Raw genomic sequence first — 23,010 nt, 5'->3', positions numbered from 1 at the left:
TAGTGTTTTCTTTACAGTGAGTTAGTGGAGTAATTAATTGAGAGATGGAAGAGTTTAAGTCAGTAATAGAGCTCAGCATATTTGTTAGACAAATGAAATCAAAATGTGAAGGTTGTGGCTTTAAGTTCATTATGTGAAGGAGCATGAATTCATCACGTAAACCTTCATCTGAATAAACTCTTCCTAAATTCCTTCTTTGTAAAGTAAAACAGTATAAACATATTACTTCACCTTGCAAACTAATCTAATGGTTCAGATACTTTTCTTACTTTCTTACAGCTCTCTGTCTTATTTTCTCTTTCACGCCTTTAAATCCACTGTTTCACCTTTGTTTATGTGTGTGTGTTTTGTTCTTCAGGTCTGGATCGGTTCTGCAGGTTTAATCAGTTTGATCCCTGTTACGCAGCTCTGGGACACAAACTCAATGTGCTGATGCTGCTGAACACTAGTGGATATGAGATGAAGATACAAAAGAGAATAAACTACAACAAAACAACTGATCCAGTTTGTAGAGTAAAGAATGACACGATTAAAAAGAATGAATGTGATCTTTATAGTAACAGACCTGAAGTTACAGTCATTAATGGGACTCTGATAATAAACCGTGTGATCAGAGCAGATTCAGGGAATTACACAGTAACTCTCTATCACTCAGACGGCACAGACACATCTACACATCTTGAAGATCTTGAAGTAAATGTTGAAGGTACAGAAAGTCTCATCAGACTCATTACAATCTCATGTTCTCCAAAGATCTCACTCTAGTAAATGAATCAGTTAAAGGTTTTTATTTGTGTAGCACACAGCAGGGGCGGATCTACCGGGGTAGCAACTGCCACCCTAAGAAAAAGCTGTGCCACCCCAGAATTATCACAGAATAAAATATAAATGTAAGCAGTGTTTCATGTGCTACTTTTCAGCCGCAGCGATGACAGCGTAACGCAAAATAATGGCAAAAACACGTCTTTCAACAAAATGTGCACGATAGTTGCACGCGCACGCAGCGCGCCCAGTGTATCCGACTTCATTAACAAATGACTCTTATGAACCGGTTCGTTTGGAGTCAAAAACACAAAGCGCGGCCCAGTTCACTAACGAATTGTTTTACATTTGTTCGTGAATCAGACAATTGCTGCTTCTCGGCTGACTCAGAAATCCTCTGAAACATCTGATCCCGTCCAGATATGTCTGAGATTCATCGCGTAATTGTTTGGTGATCCGATTCTCTGACCGCTCGCTCCACTTTCATCATGGATAAACTGTAGGCCTTGTCCGTGTCCGACAAAACAATAATAGCATGAAATCAATAAGAAGATGCCGATCACGGAAACTAATAGCAGAGTTAGGTAAGCATCTGGTCGTTTTGTAGTTTTCTCGATTGTTAACACAATGTAACTGATGTTAGTTGGCTTATATTCCCAAACCATTCATTCCAACAAAGACACATTTCTCAAAATGTTTAACAATAAGTAAGTTAAACATTAATTAGCAAAACTGATGACACACCAATCAGAATCTCTGCATCCAACAACACAGAGAGAAGAGAAATGAACTAATCATTTACATGGGTATTATACTCATATATACACATACAGTGTAATTATAGTACAGCACCAGTACATTAGATGATGGAAATTTCACTATTCTATATGTACAGTAAAGTGTAGCACATGTTGTACACCTTCAGAAGTGTGACTGTCAAATTTTATTTGTAACCATTTTTTATGTGTAGTCTACTGCATTTTTGCAGAACTGAGAAATGACTACCTAGAGATATAGTCTTGTGTCAGGAAACCAAATAGTACTGTATAATCTAATGAAATTTAGCCAAATGTGCAGAGGATGCTGAATTTAATTTTTAATTTATTTTTTTACTGTACTGTATTGTGGCGCATACCAAGTTCATATACAGTTCTTTGTTATTTGAACTTTTCTAGTGCTTTTCATCTGCTGCAAGATTACTTTACAGAGGTAAAATGAAAATATGTTTTCCCACAAGTTAATTGCTGAATTAGCAATCTGTAATTTAATTTATGTTGTATAATGTAATAGACATTGAGTTGCAAATTAATTCCTAATAAGACTTTTTTGTTAGTGTTATTGATCTCATGAGTGTTCACTGGGCAGGAGAGTCATCGTTGTATTTTAATTGTGTGTAATCATTTAAGAATACCTGTAATAACTAGATTGAAATGTTTGAAAGACAAATTTATGCTGGTTTGTTTTAAGACTTGTTTAAAAACATAAATAGTTTGGTCAGTTACAGATGTTTGCTAAAGTGTTGCTAGTTGGTTGCTAGGATATTCCAGGTGGTTGCTAGGCGCTTGCTATGCAGTTGCTTGGGGTTGGGGTGTTGCTAGATTTTATGGTTGATTGTGTGTCATGAGTGATTACAGACATTCCCACCTCTGTTAATAACAGAAAATCAAACATTGTTTCCAAAACTGAGCCAGTTTCAGTGCTTTGATATTATAATATTTCTTTCTAATGTTAGGAAATTAACATTTAATCATCGACATTAACATCTTAAACTTGCACTAAAACATGATTTATACCATCTAAGTATTTATTTTTCATTTTAATTTGAATAAGTAATGCAATATTTGTGAACAAAAATCGAGTTGCCACCCCTCATAGACCCCATGCCACACTAAAAATATTTACTGTATAACCTGTTGGAAGAACTACATTCTCCTGTGTTTGTCATGTGACTGTCATGTGTCCCTCCCTCCAGCTCCTATTGGCTCAGTGGAAGTGTCAATCATCTGCTCCTCCAGTGGGGTGATGAGGGCGTCCTGCTCCTCTGAGGGCGATCAGCTCCTCTACAGCTGGACTCTGAATGGAGATTCACTGACGGATGGAAACTCCAGCATTGATCTGAATGAGGGAACTGATGGAAACATCACCTGCAGTGTGAAGAACCACGTCAGTCACGGACAGAAGACCATTAATGTCAAACCCTGTCCTGGTGAGCTTTAAACACATGAATGTCCATGTATTTGCTAAACAACAGCAACAAGAATCATGATGATGATGAGCAATTCTCACAAAACCTGTCAAGAACATGTCCAAATCACAATCTACTACAAAATCCATTAATTATTAATTAATTTTTTTTTAATTGCAATTATTTACAGTGATAATTTTTTTTTTTTTTTTTTTTTTTTTTTTTTTTTTCTTATTACTGCAGTTGCATATCTTTTTATTCTGTGCAACTGCATATGTTACATTTCTATCAGGCACATTTTATGATGATAATATTGTGATTTTAATTGCCATCATTTAAAGATGGAAAACAAATACAACCATTACAGTATGTATATTTTTCAATTTTATAATTCATTATTTTCTACATATTACACAAATTATAATTTGCTGTACAATAATGTACTGAGAATGTATAATTTTATTTTTTTTTTTTTGTTTTTGTCATGCGTCAGAAATGATATTTGAAGGATGTTACAGTGCCAAATGGTTTAATGCCTCTAAAAACATTCAATGAAACATGAACGTATAATATTACTTACAGTTAGTACAGTTCATCAGATTTTGAACTGAAATGTGAGCTGGACGTGTCCTAGACAGGTTTCATGATATTCAAACTAATCAGTTCTCCTATTTGGCCATGTAATACTTTAATACAGGTCAGTCAGTTCCCTTAATTGGGCTCTTAATTCTTAAAAAGTGTCATTAGTTTGATTAGTTTATGACGTCAGCAGTGAACTGTGTTGATGTGGTTCAGAGAGAGAAAGCAGGTGATTCTGCACTGATGTTTATTACAGGACCAACTACTGCAGCTGTGACCTCTAGTTTGACCTCTGCAGTGATCAGTAGCACACACACATCAGAATATGATACGAGTTTAACTAAACACACTGCTGGAAACATGAAAGATGGGTTTTGATTTCTGTCTGATTGTTGTTTTCAGTGTCTGTGGTGTTTGTGCTGGTCTGGTGTTTTCAGATGATGGGTCTGTTTGGTCTGTTAGGAGGTTTTCACATCTACATGAGACACACGTCAGGTGAGAGACATTTATGATCATTATGACATTTAGATATTAAGAGTGTGAAGATGATGATGATAATGTGATGCTTTTAGGAAAGAAACAGGAAGATCAGAAACTGAGAATGAGAAGATTTAGAGAACGACATGAACACACAGCAGAAGATTCATGAGATCAGCAGCAGATCATCACATCTATGAGAAATGATTCATAATGTCACAGATTCTCACATGAATCCAGCTTCACCTGTTGACAACAGGAGATCCTACAGAATAAAGCCAGGAGACAATTTTGACAGTTTTATTTATGAATCTCTTCTTTAATTAGATTTTTTTTTTTTTTTTTTTTTTTTATTTTATTGCTTTATTTTTTTCATCATCACATCTGGCAGATTGTAAAGTCATTCTATGTGTTTATTTTCCGTATCTTCTAGAAATTGGTTTATGTCACGCTTCTGCTGTTGCTCTTTTACTTTATTCTGTTGGTTTTGGTTGATTTCTTTCATATGCAGTGTCTGTTGTTTTATGTTTATCTGTTTGACTCTTGATGCGTGTCTCAGTTTTGCGGTGTCTGGTGTTTTTTTTTTTTTTTCTTTACTGTTTTTAAACTTCTGTTTGCATGTGCATTTTTATTTTAACACGTTTAACCACATTTGTGCAGTTTTCATCACAAGATCTTTGTGTCTTTATAAAATACTGAAAACATGTCGTTCTTTAAGAATTGTAAATGGAGTCAACTCTGTATTTATGCTTTTTGAGTTAAATGAAAATAAAACATTGAAATTAAACTGTATTTGCAGTCACAAGCTCATTCATTTGTTTAAATAGTCAATTAATGTCTTAACTAACAGAAAACACACATCAGTGAATTTAAACAGACATAAATACAAACGACATATGAAAACTATAAATCTAGACAAATCTTGTTTCCTCCTGATGTCGCTAATAACAAAAAGAGTGTATTTTTTTTTGAAAGTCAGTCATTAAATCATAGATTTATAGTACTCCTGTTTTAATGTTTATTTACAATTATTTGCAGATTGTCTCTCTGTCACAATAATCTTCGTTTGAAACATAACATTGCAAGTCACATTCTTGGTAGTTTGACTGTGTCATTTGTGCTTCATCACTGTTCTTCCGTGTGGTTGAATCTGTAGCTGGACCTTCTTCTGTATTTAACGTGAGGTGTTTCTAATGCCGAGTCTATGGGAGGGACGGTAAATTTGACATTGTTCTCTCTTCTGACTGCCGATATCAGTCTCTCTCAATTTTTTTCCTTTGATTGACTATCGTGTAGTTTTTCTTTTGCTATTTGAGCAAATGGGAATGCAAAAAATATATTTGTGGTACTCTCCCATTCACTGCTCTCGGATTTTACCCAACTATGACGACTTCCGCTATGAGAAACCCGGAAACGTGAGAAAGGTCCATTAAGCGGAAGTTCCGGCAAGATGACGTGTTGAGCAGTAACTCACCTTAGCAACGGTAACAAAATTGTCCCAAAATCTCTGTTGTGCACTTTTAGAAACTCACTTCAAACAGTGAAAAAGTGAAATACAAGTATGATCAAACCAGCAAGACTGAAATTTAAAGAAGGGGAGAATGTACAGACACAGGCTGCGATGAATACTGAGGTGAAAGAGCTGGGTCAGCCTGCCGACCACGATTATGCCATGCAGGTTAACATTTTTAATAAAAAAAGGAAAGAATCTGCACGAACAAAAGCAAGATTCCTGTCGGGAAGAAGAGCAAGCCTGCATTGATGGAAGGTGAAATCTCAAATTTAACCATATTTGAAGCCATTCAAAGTATGGAAAAGAACTTTAAAGAGCAGCTGTTGGAATTTCGAGAGCAATCTAAACAGAGCAATTGCACGATCGCTAGCTTAGCCAAAGCAGTACAGTTTAATGCAGATGAGGTTAAAGACTGTAAAGAAAAAATCAGCGACCTGGAAAAGTGCAACGAACGTTTGTGCAAAGAAAACAAAGAGCTTAAAGAGAGGATCAGGGAGCAAGAGAGGTATAAGATGAGATGGTGTCTTAAATTAAAAGGTCTGATGGAAGAAAAGGATGAGAGCATCAGACTGGACGTCATACAACTTTTTAACAAGATCGCCCCCGACATGGAAGAGCGACAGCTTGAAGAAGCAATTGACGTTGTACACAGAGTTGGCCGGAAGGATGACAACAGGAAGAGACACATAGTTGTTTTATTTGTGCAAAGGCATGTCAAGGAGGAGCTGTGGCGACGCTGTAAGGATTCCCCACTGTGCAGGGAGAAAGGCATCCACCTCGCTGAGATGTTGCAGCTGGAAGACAGGGAGGCAAGAAAGCAACTGTGGCCGCAGATTGAGCAAGCCCGTCGAGAGGGGAAATGAGCTTACTACCACTGTCCGCACGCATACATAGAGGGTCGACGGATTGGTTAAACCGTAAAAACAAGGTGTGATCAGTTTGTAAAAGGAGTGTATTAAGAACTCATCTTTTTTCGTTTAGTTTATACATTTACTTATTTTTCTTTCTTCAGAAATGTTCAATTGTTCAATTTCACTTCGTTAAATGTGAGGGGTCTAAAGGATTTGGTTAAAAGGAAGGCTTTGTTTTTATTTTGTAAAGGGTGGAAACCACATTGTCTTTTGTTACAAGAAACTCATTCTTCTGAGGCAGACGCTAAATTTGGGGTAACCAATGGGGTGATCGAATTTTGTTTAGTCATGGGACCAATAAGTCTGCTGGTGTTGCAATCTGTTTTAATAGGTTTCCAGGTGACGTAATTACACACAGGGCAGATGATCTAGGTCATTGTTTAATGGTGGTTTTAAAAATTGATACTTATTTTTTTATTTTAACAAATGTATATGGACATAAAACTAATGCCCAAAATAAACAAATGCTGGAAGATATCACATTGACACTATCAGAGCTCAAAACATTGTACCCTACAGATTTGATTTTAATGTGGGGTGACTGGAATATGACACCAGATGAATGGGAAGACAGATGACCCACTAAATTTGACAGCAAACACTTTAACCCCATAATTACAGAATTTATTACTAGAAATTATATGGTAGATATATGGAGAAAGGTAGAGTAAAGCAATACTCCTTGTTTCAGATCCCCTTTAACAGATCTATTGGAAATTTAACTCAGGGTTGTTAAAAAATAAGGAATATTGTACAAGAAGAAAAGGAATAATAGCTGAAATTGAAAATGATGAGACAATAGATTTATAACAGATATAATATAATAGATTTTAATTTTTAGAATTAGTTTTTGTAATAAATGGGAATTTTTAAAATATAAAATTAGAGAAAGTTTCATAAAGTCCAGAAAGGAGGTAGTCAAGATAAAAAGAAAAGAAGAAAGCAACTTGTTTCAGGAAATTAGTAAATATTGTGAAAAGGCGGAATTACACAGTGATGAAAAAAGAAATTATTGACATTACAAGATAAATTAGAAAACATGTATTGGAAAATGAGGCCAAGTTGCTTTTGTAAGATCATGAGCAAAGTGGATGGAGGAAGGGGAAAAGAATACCTCATATTTTAGTAGTTTAGAGAAAAGAAGACAGGAAAATAAGGCAGTATCAAGTTTACTAATACAAGGAGTAGAGTGTAAGGATGTTAAAATAATTGAAAAAGAGGTCTTCACTTTCTATAAAAACTTATACACATCTATGTATTCTCACTCCAATTCTTCCAACTTTTTGAATACAATCAAGGACTTTATACCCAAAATTGATGATGCATTCAAAGAATTTTGTGAGTCTGATTTAAGAATAGAAGAATTGGATGAGGTGAGCTTGAAACTGTCTTTGAATAAATCTCCTGGCTCTGATGGGGTCACAGCCAAATTTTATAGGTTTTTCTGGAAAGACATTAGATATATGTTATTCAAAGTGATACGAGAATGCATAGAAAAGAAAGAATTAATAACAAGTATGAAGCAAGGCTTAATAATACTAATTCCTAAACAGGGCAAAGATAAGAGATTACTTGATAATTTAAGACCCATTACACTTTTAAACAGACTACAAATTATTATCAGGAATTATAGCAGCTAGAATGAAAAATGGCCTATCTCACATAATAAGTGAAACTCAATCTGGCTTCCTGGGTGGAAGATCCATTCATAACAACATATGATTGGTTCTAGATTAATTGATTACAATGATTTATTTGTAGAGAAGGGCTTTATAGTATTCCTAGATTTCTATAAAGCCTTTGACTCAGTAGAACATCCGTTTATTTTAGAAGCTTTGAAACATTTTGGTTTTGGTCAGAAGTTCACAAATTTAATTAGTATACTTTATAGAGATATTAATAGTTGTGTGTCTTTAGAACATGGCACTTGCTTAAAATTTTTAGTTAAGAGGGGCATTAGGCAAGGGTGTAACAGCTCTCCTTTACTTTTTATAATAGTTGCTGAATTATTGTCCATTATGATAAAGAACAGTGGAGCAGTAGGCTTTAATATATTGGGGAAACACATTATAATAACACAATTTGCAGACCATACAACTTTGTTCTTAAAAAATTAAACCCAAATTGTAGATTTAATTAATCAGTTTTCTAAAGCATCTAAAGCAAGTTAAATATTAATAAGTGTGAAATTCTTGCTTTGCATAAACAACCAGCTTGCTCAATCAGTAACATAAGTGTTAAAACAGAAGTTAAATATCTGGGTATTACAGTCACCCAAAATAAAGAAATAAGAGAAAAAGAAAATATATATAAAGAAATATTGATAAATGTTAAAAGATGCTGAACTTGTGGCTACAAAGGGATATAACTATATTTGGTAGAGTTTTGCTGTCCAAAATGGAGAGCTATATCCAGAGCTATAGCTTATTCATTATAGGCATTTTAGATAATATGATTAATTTATTGAACAAAACGAACTTCAGCTTTATTTGGAAGGAAAAATGCCATTATATTAGGAAAGCTGACATGATTAAGAGTATTGAGAAAGGTGGCATGAATGTGATAGATTCTTCTGTGATGAATAGTGTACTAAAGTGGAAGTAGTTGAATTCCTTCGTTAGTCATAAGGACTCCTTCTGGTTTAACATACCTAATGCAATTTTTGGAAAACTGGGTGGAATTGATTTTTTTGTTGTGTTGTGATTATGATTTACAAAAACTGCCTGTGAAATTGTCAGATTTCCACCAGCAGGTTCTTCGATACTGGAACTTAATATTTAAACACAATTTTACTCCACATAATACACCCCTGTGGAACAATAGATGTATTTTTAGTAATCGAAAATCTTTGTTTGAAGGGAATTGGATGGAAAAAGGAATATGGGCGATATCACATTTGCTGGATAATTATGGTATTTTTTTATGTTATAGTGATTTGTGTGATAAATTTAATCTTCAGTTTTCAATTAGATAATACAACAAAGTAATGAAGGCCATCCCACACTGTTAGACATTGCAAAGGGTTTTTACTGTTGCCAGTAAGTTACTGCATAAATTTAAAGAGCAAACAATTTACAAACAAGTTTATTAGAAAGCTATTAACTAAACAATACTTCCCCAGTCAACTGAAAAGAAAATATGTTCTTCAGAAATGTAGTGAAGAAGAGGCAAAGAAAATAAGGAAGAGGTATTTAGTATATCCGATTCTTCCTAAGGCCAAAGAAGTGACATTTAAAATTTTAAATGACCTTTATCCATCTAATAACTTTTTGCATGAAATATTTAATTGGGAGAACAATTCATGTGGGTTTTGTGTGAAAGACAGTAGAACATTTGTTTTTCCATTGTAAACCTGTGCATCATTTCTGGCTTGAAGTTCAAAACTGGCTTCATTCCAAACATATACCAATATACCCTTTGACTGTGGTCTCAATTAAAGTTGGAGTATTGGTGAAAGATAAGAACCTAGACTTTTTGATAAATAACCTAATTATTTTGTGCAAACACTTTATTCGTCGATGTAAGTATTTAAAGGTTGGCAAACCACCTGCTGTACTGGAGTGTGGAACACGAGTTTGGCAGGAAATGATCATTTCAACAGTTCCTGTATAAGTTACAAAACAGTGAATGTTTATGTTATGTATATGGAGTGCAATATTAGTCTTTACAGGGATAATCCACCCCAAAAAATGAAAATTCTCTCATTTAATTCACCTTCATGCCATTCCAAATGTATATGACTTTCTTTCTTGACATAAACACAAAGATTTTTTTAAAAAAGTAATCCAACTCTGACAATACACATAACACAAGTGAACTGTAACCCATGCATGTATGTTGATCGGAAGCCACTGTTAATAGTCAAAAGTTTAAATTATTAGTGTTTTTCTTATCTGTTGTTTCACTTCAAAAGACACTGATTCAACCACTAAGAGTCAGATGGATTACTGTCACGGTCACTGTGTGTGGTTTTTAAAGCATCTTTAGGACTCACAGAGATGGATTAAAAAACTCAGTAGCCAAAACACCTCTGCTAGCCCCGCCCCCGCGAGAGATTTGTGCCAGAATGGCGATCGAAAATTTCAGAAGTGTAAACAAAAACTCTGGAATCGCATTTGTAAGTACAGATCAGCGAATGAAAGGGAGAAAACAGTTGCAAAACTTGCAGTGTGTTAAAAACGAAGTCAAAGATTTTGTCTGCAATTTACTTTTTTCCAGTTTCAAAGACATTTTATTCAGATTCAATTTATATTTTCATACATTTCTTGAAATTGTACATTCATTTTAATTGGCACAAAAGTAAATTCCATATTTAACCACATTTATGCCGTTTTCTTCGCAAGATCTTTGTCTTTATAGATTGAGAAAAAAAATACATATATATATTGAAAACATGTTGTTCTTTAAGAATTGTAAATGGAGTCAATGCTGTATTTGTTATGCTTTTTGAGCTAAATGAGAATAAAACACTTTGAAATGAAACTATTTGCAGTCACAAGCTCATTCATTTACATAGTCAGTTAATGTTTTAACTAACATAAAACACACATCAATGAATTTAAACAGATGTAAAAACAAACGACATATGACTAACTAACCCGACAGATAAAAATATAGATTATTTTTTAGACTTACTGTAGTGAATCTTGATAAAGCAAGAGCTTGAAGTTGAACATTGTTTTTTATGTACTCTCTTATTCATATATTAATGATTATCGGTTAATTATTCGTTTAACTAAAAGGCATTCACAACGTAGATCTAATTATAAAGAAGTTCAAATAAATACGATTAAGCTCATTGTAAACCATGAGGGTTTGAATGAAATGAAGCAGAGTGCGGTGTAATGATGCAGCTGTAGTTGTCGTTTCCTCCTGCAGGTGTCGCTCTCTACATGAGCAGCTACAAACTTAATGTGTGCCATAAATCTCAACTAAACAGAAGATCGAGTCCAGACGGGCTGAAGGTCAGAATCCCCATGCACTTTATTAACACATGAACTGACTGGATCCGAGTCAAACACTACAAACACCATCACACACATCACATCACATCTGAGCGTTTTATCAGTACAGTGAAGATACTGTTTCATTTGATTTGCAGGAGAACCTGTCAAATAATTTGCATAATTATTCATTTTACATCTCCTTCTCACTTGTTCCTTCTAAAGCAAGATTTTTTTTTTTTTTTCACTTTTTAGAAAATGTGCCTGAAAATGTTACTGCTTTTTCCATCTTTCTCTTAGTTTCACTCTCTTGTTTTAGATGTAACATCATCTGTCTTTCTCTATACACTCTAAAAACAAATGGTGCTATATAGCACTAAAAGAGGTTCTTTGGCTCGTAATCATAGGGGAACCACTTTTAGTGCTATATAGCACCTATTTTAAAAGGTACTATATGGCACCTTTGTCAAATGGTTCTATGTAGAACCATCAGATGTACCATACACAGCAAAATCCCCAGTGTTAATTTAACACTCTGAGTGTGGACACATATAAACACTGAAGCAGTGTTAAAGTTAACACTGAAGCAGTGTTGAAGGTAATGAGATAATTAGGTGATTAACAAAGTGATGATTGATCATTATCGAAGACACCTGATGTTAATAAGCAGAATCACCAAAGGAGAAAACCAAATTTTTAACAACCATTATAGTGGTCAATGTTTGCATTAGTTGGGCTCTTGACCCTTAAATCTTTAATACTAGATTTTGTTTGGCTGCTGTATTTGAGTTGAAACAGCCAGACAAGCCAAAAGCTCAAATCACCAGGTGATTATGTTTTAACATTTTCATTGTTTGACATAAATCACCTAGAGTCTAATCTCTAAGTTAGGTTTTTTTTTTTTTTTTGCTTATTGTAATGGCCTTGACAATCCATAGAAGAGCCAGCACTTCCTATACATTTTGGAAAGTTTTTTTTTTTTACAAGCTGTTTAAAAAAAAAAAATGTTTCACCTAGGCACACATAGACATCAAGAACCAGCCCATGAATCTCAACAATGGTGACAAACGGCATATTCAGATAAACAGATCAACTCTGAACTCTTATAATTTATTCATGCCGCAATGCATGATGGGAGTCATGGATGAGTTCTGATTGGCTACAACACGCTTTTTGATGGTCACCGTTGTTGTGATTCTCACACTGATTCTTCTTGTCTGTGTGTCTAAATTAAGATAACTTTTTTTCATCATCTGTCTGATTATGGCAAAACTGATTGATCTTTTGTTCACAGTTTTTCTTGTAATCTGTAAGGAAATTCTATGTAAAATACTCAAGTCACTATATGATGATCAAGTCAAGCACAGTCAATGCCATCATATTGACTTTTGCTCTTGGCTTGTCTGGTTGTAATAACTCAGTAATTGCAGCCAAACAAGACCTAATATTGATGATTTAACTAATGCAAACACTGACCACTATAATGGTTGCTTAAAAATTTTGGTTTTCTCCTTTGGTGATTCTGCTTATTAACATCAGGTGTCTTCAATAATGATCAATCATCACTTCGTTAATCACCTAATTATCTCGTTAACTTCAACACTGCTTCAGTGTCTATGTGTGTCCACACTCAGAGTGTTAAATTAACACTGGGGATTTTGCTGTGTATAGTATTTTATTACTTCAACAAAAATGGTGCTCAATAGAAACAATCATAGGGGCTTGTATTACTACAATAGTAGTAAATATATTTATTACAATGGCAAAATGTTTTGAATCACTTTTATGCTTTTCTAAGGTCAAAAGGTCTTATGTGGGAAATATTTCCTTATGGGGGCCTTAGGGGCAAAAAGATCTTCAGGAAATACACTGTATGTTAATGTTGTTTTTAATTCTTTCCCCAACTGAAGAGTTTAAGAGAGAGTTAGAGATCCTTATTCAGAGGCTTAACAGGTTCTTTGTATGGCAGTGGTGCTATATAGCACCTTAACGACCCCAAAGAACTACTGAAGAACCGCTGAAGAACCAGACAGGGGCTTGACCGGTTCTTTATACACTAACGGTGCTATATAGCACCACAATCACACCAAAGAACCGCTGAAGAACCGCTGAAGCACCATTTTTTTTCTGTGTGTAAGAGGAAACTTCCTCTTCCCTCAGTGAAGTGGTCAGCTATTTCCTCATGTGTCAGTCCAGTCTGAGTGTCGCTGTGAAGACGCTTCATGAGAGCCAGAACACAGACGGACAGAAGACCAGACACTCGTGTTTGACTAATAAGACTGAACAGAAACTGGAGGACAAAGACAAAAATGTTAGTGTTATCAGAATATCATGTTAACATGCATAATTAACATGTAGAATCTGAAACTAAAATAGTTTATTTTAATAAAATCAACATTTAGATTTTCTTTTTGACTGTTGCTATACAGAGTAGTGTTTTTAAGTTTGTAAGTTATTTTTATCACACACTAAACTGAATTAAATCTGTCAAGTAATGTGATTTTGCTCAGTATATAATTAAGTCAGGAGAGACACAAATCACACTTTCCTTACAGAAAAGAGAGAATAAAAACATTTGTTTATGATGAAGATGAGCATTATTTTAGATGACCTGAGATCATATTAAGAGTCTGTCAGATGTTTCTTCTGTTGAACTTTGATTCTGTAAATGTGTGTGTCATTTGTGTCAGATTTTATTTCATGATGTGAGATATTTATATACATTCATCACTGTGTGTGTGTGTGTGTGTGTGTGTGTGTGTGTTTTGTTCTTCAGGTCTGGATCGGTTCTGCAGGTTTAATCAGTCTGATCCCTGTTACGCAGCTCTGGGACACAAACTCAATGTGCTGATGCTGCTGGACACTAGTGAATATGACATGAAGATACAAAAGAGAATAAACTACAACAAAATAACTGATCCAGTTTGTAGAGTAAAGAATGACACGATGAAAAAGAATGAATGTGATCTTTATAGTAACAGACCTGAAGTTACAGTCATTAATGGGACTCTGATAATAAACTGTGATCAAAGCAGATTCAGGGAATTACACAGTATCTCTCTATCGCTCAGACGGCACAGGCACATTTAGAGATCTTGAAGTAAATGTTGAAGGTACAGTTCCCTACCAAAAGCTACACTTGATGCTGTGTATCAATACGCTAATGAGAACAATCTTTGTTCGACCGGTTGTGAAGCATGTGTGTCAAACACGCCAAGAATTGGCCTAAATAACCTCGGCAGGTGACGTCATTTGATTACATGCACCTGAGGGTTATAAATAGACGTGAGACGTACAAATCTTCAGGTTTCTTTGTCTTCAGAGACAGCATGTGTGTGTGTGTACTTGTTTTTGCTACACAAGGATAGTAAAACTGGCCTGCGGTCCCCACAATGTTAAAAAATTATTAAAAATAGTAAATGATGTTTATCTGAAAGTGTAACGATGCAAACATGTTTTCTGTGAGGGCTAGGTTTAGGCTTAGGGTTGGATTAGGGGATAGACAATATCGTTTGGTCAGTATAAAATCTATAGAAGTCTATGGAAAGTCCCCACAATTCACAAAAATAAACGTGTGTGTGTGTGTGTGTGTGTCACGCTAAAGCAAGTGAGAGAGGAGAGATGTGTGCCTCCGTGTTACGGCTCATCTCTGCAGATGACTCGCATGAGTATATTTTGGAGCTCTTTGCGTTCAAGGGCGATTCACGTTTGGCTCGTTTTCCTTACGAAGCACGAGCCGTTGTGCCCTCGTTAAGAACGCACTTTGATCTGTTCGAGGCTCGAGAGGCGGGTCCTCCCCTTCCTCTCGTTCTCTCGCCAGATCGGGAGATTTTCGCGCCCGCTTCCAAAGCATGCCACGGCATTTCTTTGGATCGGGCAGCGAACGCTGCAACTCTTGCTTGCTCTGAAGATGTTTTTTCTCATGACTATTACTTCTCTGAGGAGAGATGGGGATTTGCAGGCTCTGTCAGTCTTGTCACCCTGCTTAGGCTTTGCCCCTGGGCTGGTCAAAGCTATTTTGCATCCTCACCCTTTTATCCAGCTATTCTTGAAGCCTTCTGCCCTCCGCCATTCACGACACCGGAGCAAGAAGGACTTCACCTACTGTGTCCAGTACATGCTCTTCAGATTTACATCCACCGCACTAGCTAGTGGTGTAAATAAGAGCAGCTTTTCATATGCTATGGCTGCCTTTAGACTAACAATGTCACACTGGGTGAGGGATGCTGTTGCCCTAGCCTACGAGGAGCGCTGTCAAGCTTCCCTCTAGGAGTTGGGCCCATTCAACCAGGTGGGTTGCATTCTATATTAAGGCTCTGACAGTGTCCCCTTGCAGCAAGTGTGTGGTGCGGCAGGCTGGACCTCTCCGCACACATTTCGCAGACTCTATAATTTGGATGTCCATGATGCTCTGGGCTCTCATGTCCTTGAGCCAACATCCCAGAGTCATGTCTGAGACCTCTTCGATGTTTGTGCGCACACACTACACAACCTTGACGGGTCCAGACACTTCCAGTGCGGCGGCCTTGGTATTCTCGTTCTCATTAGCATATTAATACGCAGCATCGAGTGTAGCTTTTGGTAGGGAACGTCTCGGGTTACTTGACTGTAACCCTGTTCCCTTAAAAAAGCGGGAACGAGATGCTGCGCCTCAGTGCCGCACTGTAGGCGTGCCTGGACGTCTCTTCAGACAAAGCTGTAACCTGAAGATTTGTACGTCTCATGTCTATTTATAACCCTCAGGTGCATGTAATCAAATGACGTCACCTGCCGAGGTTATTTAGGCCGATTCTTGGCAGCTCCTATTGGCTCAGTGGATGTGCGAATTAGCTGCTCCAGTGGGGTGATGAGGGCGTCCTGCTCCTCTGAGGGCGATCAGCTCCTCTACAGCTGGACTCTGAATGGAGATTCACTGATGCATGGAAACTCCAGCATTGGTCTGAATGAGGGAACTGATGAAAACATCACCTGCAGTGTGAAAAACCACGTCAGTCACGAACAGATGACCATTAATGTCAAACCCTGTTCTGGTGAATGTCCATGTATTTGCTAAACAACAGCAACAAGAGTGATTCTCACAAAACCTGTCAAGAACACGTCCAAGTCACAATTTACTAGAAAAATTAACTATTTTTAAAATGCAATTATTTACAGTGATAATTGTTTTTTTTTTATTCTTATTGCTGCAGTTGCATATCTTTTTATTCTGTGCAACTGCATATGTTAAATTTCTCTCAGCCACATTTTCTGATGATAACTGTAACGTAGTGAAGGATGCGTGAAGCAGGCGGATCCATCAGCAGAGCTTTATTAACATTAGACATAGACATGATCGCAAAACAGGCAGGGTCGAACAATAGCAAACAGGTATGTAGGAGCAAAACACAAGAGTAGTCCGTAAGGCAGGCGAAGGTCGATCCACGGCGTAATCCGAGGGGCTAGGCAAAATGGTAATGCGAATAGACAGGCTAGGGCAGGTGGCGATACAGACCAAAATGAGAAAACCAGGCGTAAATACAAAACTCAGAGAACTAAACAAGAACACAGTTAACTTAGACAAGGCTTCGTATGAATGCTAATACAATACAATACTCTGCGAATACTGAGAGGAAGTCCGGGGCTTAAATAGAGTCTCTGATTGGACGCAGGTGATCAGTGCAATGGCTGATGGGGAATGTAGTCCGGGGTGTGGTGCAACAGTCAGTGTAATGTGAATGTGAGAGGGTGACATCTGGTGGTGAGCGGACCGAAGGTCACCGGCCAGATTCGTGACAATAATATTGTGATTTTAATTGCCGTCATTTAAAGATGGAAAACAAATACAACCACTACAGTATGTATATTTTTCAGTTGTGTAATTCATTATTTTCTACATATTACATGAATTATAAATTTGCTGTACAATAATGTACTGAGAATGTATAATTTTGTTTTTTTTTTTTTTTTATTTTTGAAATTTTGTCATATGTCAGAAATGATATTTGAAGGATGTTACAGTGCCAAATGGTTTAATGCCTCTAAAAATATTAAATGAAACATGAACGCATAATATTACTTACAGTTAGTACAGTTCATCAGATTTTGAACTGAAATGTGAGCTGGACGTGTCCTAGACAGGTTTCATGATATTCAAACATATCGATTCTCCTAATTGGCCATGTAATACTTCAGTTATGTTTTATTACAGGACCAACTACTGCATCTCTGACCTTTACAGCAAAGGATTCAGAATATGAGAATATGAGTTTCTCATCAGGTGGTATGAATCCCACCAGCATCAATGCCAATAATACAAAACAGTCAGCTCCCTTAATTGGGCTCTTAAATCTTAAAAAGTGTCATTAGTTTGATTAGTTTATGACGTCAGAAGTGAATTGTGTTGATGTGGTTCAGAGAGAGAAAGCAGGTGATTCTGCACTGATGTTTATTACAGGACCAACTACTGCAGCTGTGACCTCTAGTTTGACCTCTGCAGTGATCAGTAGCACACACACATCAGAATATGATACGAGTTTAACTAAACACACTGCTGGAAACATGAAAGATGGGTTTTGATTTCTGTCTGATTGTTGTTTTCAGTGTCTGTGGTGTTTGTGCTGGTCTGGTGTTTTCAGATGATGGGTCTGTTTGGTCTGTTAGGAGGTTTTCACATCTACATGAGACACACATCAGGTGAGAGACATTTATGATCATCATTATGGATTTGACGTGAAAATATTAAGAGTGTGAAGATGATGATGATAATGTGATGCTTTTAGGAAAGAAACAGGAAGATCAGAAACTGAGAATGAGAAGATTTAGAGAACAACATGAACACACAGCTGAAGATTCATGAGATCAGCAGCAGATCATCACATCTATGAGAAATGATTCATAATGTCACAGATTCTCACATGAATCCAGCTTCATCTGTTGACAGCAGGAGATCCTACAGAATAAAGCCAGGAGAAGATTTTAACAGTTTTAGTTATGAATATCTATTTTAATTACTTTTTTTTTTTTTTTTTTTTTTTGGTAACAATTTTGTTTATTTTTTTTTTTTTTCATCATCAGATCTGGCAGATTGTGAAGTCATTCTATGTGTTTATTTTCCATATCTTCTAGAAATTGTTTTATTTTACATTCCTGCTGTTGCTCTTTTAGTTTATTCTGTTGGTTTTGGTTGATTTCTTTCATATGCAGTGTCTGTTGTTTTATGTGTATCTGTTTGACTCTTGATGCATGTCTCAGTTTTCCAGTGTCTGGTGTTTTTTTTTTTTTTTTTTCTTTACTGTTTTTAAATTTCTGTTTGCATGTGCATTTTTTATTTTAACACTTTTAACCACATTCATTCAGTTTTCATCACAAGATCTTTGTGTCGTTATAAAATACTGAAAACATGTCGTTCTTTAAGAATTGTAAATGGGGTCAATGCTGTATTTGTTATGCTTTTTGAGTTAAATGAAAATAAAAATTGAAATTAAACTGTATTTGCAGTCACAAGCTCATTCATTTATTTAAATAGTCTATTAATGTCTTAACTAATAGAAAGCACACGTCAGTGAATTTAAACAGACATAAATACAAACGACATATGAAAACTATAAATTTAGACAAATCTTGTTTTCTCCTGATGTCGCTAATAACAGAGAGAGTGTATTTTTCTTTGAAAGTCAGTTATTAAATCATAGATTTATAGTGCTCCTGTTTTAATGTTTATTTACAATTATTTGCAGATTTTCTCTCACAATAATCTTTGGTTAAAACATAACATTGCAACTCACATTCTTGGTACTTTGTGTCATTTGTGCTTCATCACTGTTCTTCTGTGGGGATGAATCTGTAGCTGGACCTTCTTCTGTATTTAACGTGAGGTAAACATTGTATTTTCTGCAAAATCCAACCTGACAAGTGAAAATATAGATCATTTTTTCAGACTTACTGTAGTGAATTTTGATAAAGCAAGAGCTTGAATTTGAACACTGATGTAGGTCTACTCTTTCATGTATTTTTGAATTAATCAACAATCTGTTAATTAACTGTTCATTAATAATTCGTTAATTTAGACTTGAAGATGTACTTTTCTCTGGACTCTCTTTAAAGTATTGCAAACAGTCATTCGGACCCATTGTAGCAAACACAATTAACACTTTCAGAGCAGTGGAGAAATTACTAAGTTACAATAACAAATGGCACCTACATACTCCCTTATGGCGTAATAGAAACATCAAATGTGGTTCTGAACCATTTAAATCAAAACAGTGGTCAAAGCAGGGAATAAGGACTCTTGCTGACATATGGGATGATAAGGATAGCTTTCAAAATATAGTTGCATCTTTTAATGTACCTGCATCATCCTTTTTTTTGTACTTACAATTGCGTTCAGCCCTTGGAGTCCCTTGGGGGTCAGCTCTCGAAGCACATCCAGTTCACACTTGGCTCTCTAATTCTTTTCAACAAAATGTAGTCTCAGCTGCCTATCCTCATCTTCTTGAAGTTAAGATAAAACAATTACCACTGCACATGATTTGGGTAAGGGAGCTATCTGTGAACCAGATTGATTGGGATACAGTATGGAAAAATATATTCTGTGCATCAAAAAATCCAAACCATCAATTAATTCATTTTAAATTTTGTCATAGATTGTACTGGACACCAAAGAAACGTTTTCTAATTAAAGCATCGCAAAGTCCCCACTGTAATTTTTGTCCCTACCAGCAATTGGGAACACTCATGCATATGGTGTGGGAATGTCAGGAGGTTTATGAGTTTTGGGAGAAAATCTCATCAGTATTGTCTGATACGACAGGAAAAGATATACCAGTGCAACCAGTTGTATTCCTTCTAAATGATGACTCTAGTGTAGGTTTTACAGAACTACAAAGAAAAATTTGGTTAGCAGGACTAACATCTGCCAAAAAGATAATTGCTCAGAGATGGCTCCCTCCACACACTTTATCTGTGCGACACTGGTTACTTCAGTTTCATGATATAGTAATGTTAGAACTTTCAACAGCTGGAATAAATAAAGCTAGAGCCTCAACCATTGAGGCATGGAAAGCTGTTGCAGATGGCTTAACAGAAAAACTTCAAAATGGTAGAATTCAGTTTGGGGTATAATTTGAAGTTGCAAACCTCTGATGATTTATGTGTTACTCTACTTATCCTAAATCTGTTATATTGCACATATCTGTATCTGTATTTTGTATTCATTTATTTTTTTTTATTTTATATTATTATTATTATTATTGTATGTATTTTACTTTGTTTGATTGCAATTTTATTATAAGGTGGCCTGGACTTGGGGGACCGCTGGGAGGTGGGGGCAGGTGGATGTTTGAAGGGGTTCAGAGGGTCAGACTGAGCTGTTTTTTTTTTTTGTAAAGAAGCAATTGTGTACAATTGTATATGACCCTTTCAATGCAAAACCAATAAAAAAATTGATCCCCAAAAAAACTGATGATAAAAACATTTATTAAAAACATTTATAATGTTAAAATAATAATAATTCGTTAATTTAACAAAAAATCACTCGCGATGTAGCTTATAAAGAAGTTCAAATTAAATAAGATGAAGCTCATTGTAAACCATGAGATGAACGCGGTGTAATGATGCATCTGTAGTTGTCGTTTCCTCCTGCAGGTGTCGCTCTCTACATGAGCAGCTACAAACTCAACGTGTCCCATGAATCTCAACTAAACAGAAGATCGACACCAAACGGGCTGAAGGTCAGAATCCCCTTTTTATTCACACATGAACTGACTGAATCCAAGACAAACACTGCAAACATCATCACACTCAATGAGACACAGACATTACAAACAGCTGCTGTAACACTCACATGTAGATGCTCCAAACACAGACAGATAATGGGACATGCTTTAAAAGTGAAGGATTTAAAACTTTCATGGAGAGAAATGACATTCAGCATGTACTGTCAGCTGGAGAACACCATTCCTGTGTCCTACTTTATCTGCTGGAACACCACTCTCTCGTGAGTTTTTAATATGGATATTTTTCTTACACAAATGCACCACTTCAGAAGGCCTTCATTAAGCCCCCAGAAATAAAGGCCTTATGAAAATACTGACCAGCATTTACTGCCATTACAAAGTTTGGAAGAGCCAGGGACATTTTTTAATATAACTCTGATTATATTCATCTGAAAGAAGAAAGTCATATACAACTAGGATGGCTTAGAGGGTGAGTAAATCATGGGGTAATTTTCATGTTTAGGTGAACTGTCCCTTTAAGAGGGAGAGGATGTAGTATCCAGGAATAACTACTAGATGTAGTTTTTGTATTACAATTGTTGTGTTCTTACTTGGTAAATTAGCTGAAAAAGATTTTCCATGCGGTAGCCATGGAAACGTTCAGTTTTGGACACTTGAGAGCACGTGCACTCAACAGGAAGTAGTTGCACAAGACTGACCCAGGTCTTAAAAACACCAAAGATGAGTATTTTGTACAACATTTGCAACTGCTTTTTATCACTTAATTAGAAGCAACACAATTACTAAATTGTGTCATCTGTTATAGAGACTACTGATCAGACATTTAGAAATTTACTTTAAATGCAGAGTATTGAAAATCAAAATAAAGCTCTGTAAACACTTGCATTTTTCTATCACTATAAGTGTGTCCCATCGGGTAATGACAAATTCTCCACACACTTTTACAGGAAATACGTCATGTAAGTAGACAAGTGATCAAGTGCAAAGACCAGAAGTGTGAGTATTTGAAACAAGCCCACAAAGTGTTTTGGCTAGTTGCATAAACTGCTGTTGCATAGACTAGTCTTAAAGTTAGAAATATAATTTTTTCTTCAAGAAATTCATAACTTTTTAATTTCTGTACAAGAAGGTAGATTGGCCTAATTCACATCTGAAAAGTAAGACTGATGTAAATAAGACTTCCTGTCTACTGATAGTTGATCAAACTAGTTTAGACAATGTCTTAATGTTGTGACTATGTTTATGCAACTGTCCCTTTATATCTGTTGCTGTGATTGCTGCACACAGAAAGTAAAGTGTTAACTTCAACTCAATACAAGTAACAGTGTGATCTACAGTGGGTACGGAAAGTATTCAGACCCCCTTAAATTTTTCACTCTTTCTTATATTGCAGCCATTTGCAAAAATCATTTAAGTTCTTTTTTTTTCCTCATTAATGTACACACAGCACCCCATATTGACAGAAAAACACAGAATTGTTGACACTTTTGCAGATTTATTAAAAAAGAAAAACTGAAATATCACATGGTCCTAAGTATTCAGACCCTTTGCTCAGTATTTAGTAGAAGCACCCTTTTGATCTAATACTGTCACACCCCTGGACTGATTAGTTGGTTTCTCCCATCATTTCCCCCTGCAGCTCTGTGTGTTTTGGTATCTCCCTTATTGTCTGCACCTGTGTTTGTAATCAGTCTGTGTATATATAGCGTGTGTTTTCCCCCTTTCCTTGTCGGACGTTAACGTTACCTCCCAGTGTTTCCAGTGTTTCCAGTGTTTCCAGTGTTTCCAGTGTTTCCAGTGTTTCCAGTGTTTCCAGTGTTTCCAGTGTTTCCAGTGTTTCCAGTGTTTCCAGTGTTCCTTTTGGATTATTAAAGATATTTCGTTTCATTACGTCGTTGTTAGTCTGTTCCTGCCTGAAGCGTGACAA

The 23,010-nt window shown here is 36.0% G+C and overlaps 1 protein-coding gene and 1 long non-coding RNA gene across 2 annotated transcripts in view; both read left to right on the top strand.

Annotated features, from left to right (window-relative positions):
• The window catches only part of LOC127160344 (uncharacterized), a 50,606-nt gene extending 32,891 nt beyond the window's left edge, over positions 1-17,715 (top strand). Inside the window, exons 2-4 of the mRNA XM_051102990.1 lie at positions 359-706; positions 2,735-2,968; positions 17,558-17,715. Coding sequence (XP_050958947.1) covers positions 359-706; positions 2,735-2,968; positions 17,558-17,715 — 740 coding nt within the window. The remainder of the gene's footprint in view (positions 1-358; positions 707-2,734; positions 2,969-17,557) is intronic.
• LOC127160345 (uncharacterized) lies at positions 3,646-4,743 on the top strand. The gene is made up of 3 exons (XR_007826709.1): positions 3,646-3,755; positions 3,929-4,021; positions 4,099-4,743. It is a non-coding gene; the product is annotated as an uncharacterized LOC127160345 (long non-coding RNA).
• Positions 17,716-23,010: the final 5,295 nt, after the last annotated feature.

Source organism: Labeo rohita, unplaced genomic scaffold (genome assembly GCF_022985175.1).
Source record: "Labeo rohita strain BAU-BD-2019 unplaced genomic scaffold, IGBB_LRoh.1.0 scaffold_331, whole genome shotgun sequence".
NCBI lineage: Eukaryota > Metazoa > Chordata > Actinopteri > Cypriniformes > Cyprinidae > Labeo > Labeo rohita.
The sequence above is the reverse complement of the archived record's forward strand: the minus strand, read 5'-3'. Positions and strand labels throughout refer to the sequence as shown.